The sequence below is a fragment of the Asparagus officinalis genome, chromosome 2 (genome assembly GCF_001876935.1).
Source record: "Asparagus officinalis chromosome 2, Aspof.V1, whole genome shotgun sequence".
NCBI lineage: Eukaryota > Viridiplantae > Streptophyta > Magnoliopsida > Asparagales > Asparagaceae > Asparagus > Asparagus officinalis.
Genome location: NC_033795.1, coordinates 35,407,952 through 35,415,398, shown reverse-complemented (window position 1 = coordinate 35,415,398; position 7,447 = coordinate 35,407,952). Strand labels below are relative to the sequence as shown.

General features: G+C 36.3%; 1 protein-coding gene across 1 annotated transcript; it reads right to left on the bottom strand.

Annotated features, from left to right (window-relative positions):
* On the bottom strand, positions 459-6,569 carry LOC109830653 (transcription factor ICE1-like). Its single transcript, XM_020397977.1, has 4 exons — positions 5,860-6,569; positions 2,721-2,957; positions 811-981; positions 459-723 (listed from the first exon to the last, which is right to left on the bottom strand). The coding sequence occupies exons 1-4, from the start codon at positions 6,496-6,498 to the stop codon at positions 637-639; spliced, it is 1,134 nt and encodes a 377-aa protein (XP_020253566.1). The 5' UTR covers positions 6,499-6,569; the 3' UTR covers positions 459-636.

The following is a 7,447-nucleotide window of genomic DNA, read 5'->3' as shown; positions in this document are numbered from 1 at the left end:
TTCATGAGTCTAAACATATTTGAACATGTACCAATCTAAAACTTTTTATCTATTGCTAATGCAAAATCACAGTTTGAACATGTACCAATCTAAAACTTTTATCTATTGCTAATGCAAAATCACAGTCAAACTGAATGGATTCGGTTTCAAATTAGAATTCATTACATCAAAACCATATTTTGACAAACCAGAACCATAAAATCGAACAAAGCTCCCCGCCCTTGCAGTTCTTTTTCCAATTGACAGTACAACCTTCTGGATGCTCGACGGTTAAATATTCCTAAAGGCAAACCTCAAATAAGCATGGCAATGAAGATCCATCATCACAAAAAAATAAATCAATGGTAAATCCACAAAGGTACATCGAACAAATAAATCAATAATAACCATAACAACCATGAAAAATTAATAATAAGAATCACCATAATATACCACTGCAAGAAATCGAGACAAAGCAATTAGCCAAAAAAAATAATTGTAAATCAACCTATATATAAATTTAAATTAACACAAACACCTATTCGGACGGTCATTACAGGTTCCCATAAGTTAACATTGTCACTTGTTAACATCATCAGAGGAGGGGGGTACAGTTAGCGCACAAACATTTCTCACAAAGACTGTTCAATCTCAGTTCTAATACAGCGTACCATGAGATCCAGCAGAATGCAAAAGCACAGATTTGATGTCTTCAGGCAACGCACATGAACCATCATTACATTGCTGAAAAAAGGAGGAAATATATTGTTATGAACCAAAAAGTTTGAAGGTGAGATAGCTTGTGGACAATGAAAGAAGCTAAACCCTTACTTCAGCTTGGAAAACATCGAGAGAAAACCCATTGAAACAGCTGATAACTGCCTGTTGGATGTTGAGTCCAAGTGCATCCAGAGCCCTCAATGTTGAGAGCAACAAACCGGGCCTTCGAGAACATAACATGTGGATATTCACTGCTTGGTCGTCTGTCATCTTTACTTCCACCTGTGTATGCAGAGAACATTCACATATAAGCCCGAAGCTCCAGGTCTTTCTAACATTAAAAAAATTGTAGTGGTGGAATTGGAAAAAGATCTTGGTGCCAGTCATTTATGCAACAAGTTACGATTATGTGTGATGGGTCATAAAATCTATATCTCGTACACTTATAGTGATCTAGCATGTGTGATGGGTCCTAGAATCCATGTCTTGTACACGAATAGTGATCTAGACAATTTGAATAGGGTTAATTGTGAATCCACCCTTTATACTGTGGTGATACAACCACTAATACCCTCTAAACCTTTTTATTACCCCCAGAATCCCAGACGACGTTACTTCTTTGCCTTCAATCGAGAGGGAAATTTAGTGTTTTTCTCCCAGTCAAACTGAGAAGGTAATTTATCATCATATTTAGGACTGGGCATATTCGGTTCGGTTCGGTTTTATGCCCAATTCGCATCCAATCCGAATTTTTCGGATGCTCAAAACTCTCATCCAGATCCAGATTTTTTCCCCTTCATCCGAATATTCGGCCCAACCGAAATTCGGTTCGGTTCGGTTCGGTTTCGGTTTTGAATTTGCAAAAAGTTCTATCCAAAGACTTCTGTTGTGAATTTGCAAGCTGGGCATTGTCCTCATGATGAGGTTCCTGAGCTCGCCAACAAAGCTTTATTAGACTGGTTATCATCTTTAGAATAAAGTTTTGAGTTTATATAATTACGCAGAGAACTGATGTTTTAAAGATGTTGTTCATATAATACAGCATGCTTATCTCTTGTAAGTATCATGTACATAACACATTTTGTGATTGATTTGAATCTTATGTAATTCTCAAGATCTTTTCTGCGAAATTTTTTAACTAAAGTTTAAGTTTATTTAATTACACGGGGGGTGATGTTTTGTATGATATTGTTCATATGATTCATATTGTTGTTTTGTTGAGCATGATTCACATGGACAACACACATCACCGCGACCCAGAATTGAAAGCCTATAGAATTGCACCCCGACTATGGGGGTGTCCCAATGACCAATCAGTGGTAGTGTTAGGGGGCACAACCCAGGAAAAATTTTCTAGTATATGATTGTGTGGTGAGGGTATTTTTGTATTTTCAACCCTGTAGACAGAGACTCTGTGCTATAAATGTCTATCGTCACGATTCGTCAGCACCCTATTCTTTTATTGTATCCAGAGACAACAGAGAGGTGAGGTTGGGGTTCGAGAGATTGGTTGTCATCGTGTATTGATAGTACTGGAATCTTCGTCTGGTTCTATCTGAGGACGTAGGTAATTGTATGATTTGTCGAACCTTGTTAAACATGTCTCTCTGTAATTGTTTCTCTGGTTTCCTGCTCCTTTTATACCCAATTTGTGAATTGTCTTTCCACTGTGTTGTTAACATTAACAATGGCCCCAGCATGACATGTCAACCTAACTTGAAATAATTCTCATTTCGACTTCAGGGGGCCTAAGTGCTTATACCCTAGTTTGGGTGATGTAAGTGGAACACCCTCATAGTATAGGGGCAGCATTAGTACTTAAAACTCTTTTAAATACGGGTGAAGTTGTAGGAAAAAACTTAGTTGGTTTTGACAATTTGCGATGACCAAAAACCTAACAGATATTTAGTGATGAGCAAGAGAAACCTTCTATTAGAAAGAAGTCAATAGAACAACAAAACATTGACCTAATTAAAGTAATGATGAAAAGAAAAGATAAAAAAAATGGCATGAGATATAACCGTTGTTGGCTGGCCAATAGGGCTTGGCAAGGGACTAGGACTTGGGCTAAGGTCTTCCTTCACACGGCATGGCAAAGTGAGTGGTCTGGGTGTTAGAGGTTGAAAGCTTGTTGTATCAGTAGGAAGAACAGAAGGGCTAGAAGATGTAGACTCAAGCTCATTGGTCAGGTCATTGATTTTTTGCAAAAGCTCCTTCAAGTATTCAACCGCATCACCGAGAATGGAAGCTCTGTCCATCTGTCACAACAAGACAATTACATATTATCAATACCATAGGAAATACTTATTAGCACAAAGAACTAAAAGCAATCATGTATATCATAGAAATATACAATAACTCTTGGATTGGCATCTTATGATCCTTTACAAATTAAGAAATAATAATATTGATTAGAGACAACATAGAATGGTAGAAACAAAGTTCTCCACTTCCTAAAAACTTTCCATCCTCTCAATAATTTTGGCCAAATTTTCAGTCTATGAGGCAGTTACACGAAACTGGAAGATTTATACAGGAAGACTGAACTTGTTTTTTTATCTTCTTTTGGTCCCAAAATCTGTGTAACTTGTGATACTAGTACTATATTGAAACTGCATCTATTGCATAGCTATACTCTTTAGGGAAAGCATCAACAGACTCTCCCGTAAGCCAAACATCCAGAAGAGTTAAACTAAGGGGCTGTTTGGTTGGTTTCCTAAAAATCAAGAAAAGAAAAAGGGTACATGGAAATCAATAAAATATTATTTTCATCCATTTCCATCCCTAAAACTCACAACAACATCCAATAAAATATTATTTTCATCCCACAACTCATTTCATATCATCTCCTAAAAATAAACCAAACACAAAAAATTGGTCACATCATCCAACTCACCTCATCTCCATCACATCTCATCTTTAAAAGTCACTCACATCATCCAATAATATGGTGACAACTCATCTTATCTCATTAACATTTTATTTCCATCCATTTCCTCCAAAAAAGCTAGGAAATCGAATCCTTAAGTGTGGGTCACATCATCCAATAATATAATGACAACTCATCTCATCTCATCTATTGTCTTATTTTTATGAATGAACCAAACACAAGAAAAGAACCTATTACAATACATAGGTTTCTTATAATTTATTTCCTTATTTTTTTAGCCAACCAAACAACCTCAAAACAAATTTTCTTAAAAAATCACTCACACCATCCAATAATAATGTGACAACTCATCTCTCTTTCTTTGATTTCCTTTTTTTTTAGCCAACCAAATAATCTCAAAATAATTTTTCTTATAAATAGGTTTCCTATTCTTTGATTTCCCTCTTTTTTTAGGCAAACAAACAGCCCCTAATAGGAGAGCTTCAGAAAACCCAACAAGGGAATGAATGGTATGACTATGACACTGTTTGACCTTTGCTGAAACTAGGGAAACTAAATTCGTTTTTCAGAAATGTATGTGTACAACTACCAAACAAAAGCTATGAAAGAGAGATGTAATATGCTTCATGTATCAACAACAATCTAAAAAATAAAACTAGCCATGGAAGAGAAGCTAGAATTGGTATTCGCTAATTCACCTCACCATCTTCCAGGTAGAGGGCAAGCCAAGTATGGTTAAGGTGGGGCACATGTCCAACATCAATTTTTGGGCACCACATGCATTCTCCTAACCTAAGTAATTATTTTCGGTGCTACAATAATTTGTTATCCTCTTTTAAGAAGACTCATGAGTTTGCTATCTCACTAAAAAAACCATATGCCTCTTTCTCAAATTCAATTACTGATCAATATTATTAATTTAAGTCCTATTGACATGCATCTTTTTGTAATTTCACTTTGCACTTACCTATTTTTGTTTGACCTGTAGTTGGAACTAACTATTATCATATGAATGGCTTAAAGAATTACCAAATTCAATAAGAAAAAAATAGTCATTGCTAGTTTCCAAAAAATAATTTTATAAAAAATGATCCTTTATATGTATAATAGTCTATCTTAAAATGAAAGCTCTATAGATATATTTTTGGTTCATATCTTTATATCATGTTGATATTATTTGTCATAAAAACAATGATCCTTCATATTGTTTAATAGCTTATATTAAAATGACAGCATTATAGATACAATTTATGGTTAATATCCCGATATCATGTTGATATCATTTCTCTTAAAAAAATTAATGCATTCTATGATTATTAGTGGACTTGTACCGTGCACAACCTGCATAGAATTTCTGGCTCTGCCTGTGAACAGACCAAGCTGATTGAACCAACACAAACTTGTTGTAGCATTACAAATTCAGCAACCAGATTTTATTTAAGCAAAAGTATGCACATTACCAACAATTCAGTATTATTGACTAGTTTGGCAACAAATTTTGCCAACCAGGTTTCAGATAAGTAAGAATTGAAACTGGCATTGGCAAGGGGAACGAAAGTCCTGTATAGACCTCTCTATAGAAAATCACATAGGATCAAGGAGGACTTCACAAGTGTTCTCCAGCGCAAATCTATTGAACACCAGAGGCCTGTAAGCAATCTGATAGAACTACTAATTACCAAGAATTAATCCTCATTGCATATAAAAGCTCATCATAAAAGTTGAAGAGAACTTAGGATACTAACAGCAAGAGATCAAATTGATCCGTAAAATAGACCTACTGATAATAGGTGAACATTAGCAACAATGTAATGTAGCAGAAACTTAATCACGTTCTAGTTCAAAGAATGGAATTGACTTGCCACCAAAATGTTAAGCTCACAATTCTATGTTTTCACGCAACCCTTGCCAACTACCCAGAATTCCTAAAAACAACTAAAGGAACCCATCACCAATTACCAGAGAGCAAGAATCTTTCAAAACATTTTTCGGTAACTGCAATGGAGAGTGCTTGATGCTCTAATTTGCTTTTATTTTTGTTGTTCTTTCTCGTAACAATGACACATAAATTACTTGATGAAGAAAAAAAAATTATGGGCAAAAATAATCACTCTGAACAATCACAGTTTCAACTTAACCTCCCGAGCATCAAACCCCAAAGCCACATGAAACATAAGATTGTAAACTCATTATAAATGCAACCAAAAAATTTGCTACAAACTCAAATCCCAACATCTAAAGCAAAGAGAATTAAGCACTGTGTCTCTCACCTTGCTGATTTTAGGCACCACAGATCTCAGCATATACAACCTATCATTCAGCTTCTTCCTCCGCCTCCTCTCAGCCATCAGATTCTTCGCCGGAGCCGCCCCGTTCCTCTTCCTCCTCCTCTCATTACTCTCATTGTTGTCCAAGCTCTTCACATTCTCCTCAAACTCACAATTCAACCCAGACCCATCAAAGCTCCCATCCTCAACCCCCTCTTCCTCATTCTCCTCTCCAATCAGCGTGGGTTGAGCACCAATCGAAGGATTAGCCTCAGCAGGCCTCACAAACTTGGACCCATTAACAAATTTAGGGGTTTCAAACGCTTGAAAACCAGTTTCAGGCAAATGGGTCGTTTGAAATTGAGCTATTGGGTTTAGATCAGTGAAGCTGAGGGGAGCGCTGAGCCCAAATGGGTCCAAGCCAAAAGGGTTTGTAGAGAGGAGAGAGGAGAAGGATTCTTGATGGTTTTGGAGAGGTTCAGTTAAGTACCAGTCGCTGTTGCTGATGGTGTTATTGCAGTTGGTGGTGTAACCGAGAAGAGACGTGAAAGTTGGAAGAGGATCTTCTTCTTCCATTGTTGGGGCTAAGTTGAAGAGGGGATTGGGTTCTTCTTCTTGTTTGATTTCCCGTTGTTGCTCCATTGAGAAGGGAGTTGGGCCTCTGTTGTGGCTCTGTAGGGCTTTTTAGTGAAGGGGAGCCGGGGGAGGGAGAGCGGAGAGCGAGAAAAGGACACGAGGTATTGATTTGGATATTTTCACAAACCACCCCTAAACTTTGGGGGTTACGTTAAATTCTGTAAACGTTTCTTGACAAAACCCCTGAACTTTCCTTTTTTATTTCATATATTAAACTTCAGAATTTTCCGACGGACATAATGGAAATGACTAAAATGTTCCTACAGAAAAATTTCCCCAGTTTAGCCATTTGCCATTTAGTTTTTTGTTAGTTTCAAATGAAGGGCGTTAATTGAAAGTTTAAGGGGATCTTTGGTGGGCATCAATGTTGGCTTTCTTGGTAGAAAAAGGCAATTTGCCTTTAAACAATAGTCCCACATTGCCTAGTGTAATGAATGGGTAGGTGTTTAAATTGGTTCTCTTCTCTTTACCCTTTGAGGGTCCCCTAGAGGAGGTGTTTTGGTCATTCAATTTGCTTGGGCTTTGGATAACGTGCACACCCGCCTACGTCGCCATTTTTTCAATTTTTATTTTTACACGTATCTTTTGACTTGATAATAGCAACGGCTAGAACGTGCGCACGTTTGTAGAACGTGAGTAGAGTTTTGCGGAAAGTTCAAACGGGTGCACAGCTTTAGTAAACGTGGATTTACAAGCTTTTAATTATTAAATCCAAAATTATTGTCAATAATTATTATCTGTTCATCCGAAATAATTTTAATTTGTGAATAATTACTGTTAATTTATTTTAATTGTTTATCTGTTAACTGTTAATTACTGTTAAATGCTTTTAACTTGTAATTAATTTATCTGTTAATTTGTTACTATTTTAAATTCAAGGAAATTAACTAATTTTCCAAAAGAGGAAAACAAAGGGAAAAAAAATAAAAATTAAATTGTTCTGTTCATAATATAT

What these genes read in the sequence shown, in the direction of transcription:
- LOC109830653 (XM_020397977.1), bottom strand. Translation starts at nt 6,498, where the DNA reads ATGGAGCAACAACGGGAAATCAAACAAGAAGAAGAACCCAATCCCCTC. An exon ending in CTATTGGCCAGCCAACAACG is followed by an intron (nt 982 to 2,720) that starts GTTATATCTCAT and finishes CTGCATACACAG; the next exon opens with GTGGAAGTAAAGATGACAGA. An exon ending in TCGATGTTTTCCAAGCTGAA is followed by an intron (nt 724 to 810) that starts GTAAGGGTTTAG and finishes TCCTTTTTTCAG; the next exon opens with CAATGTAATGATGGTTCATG.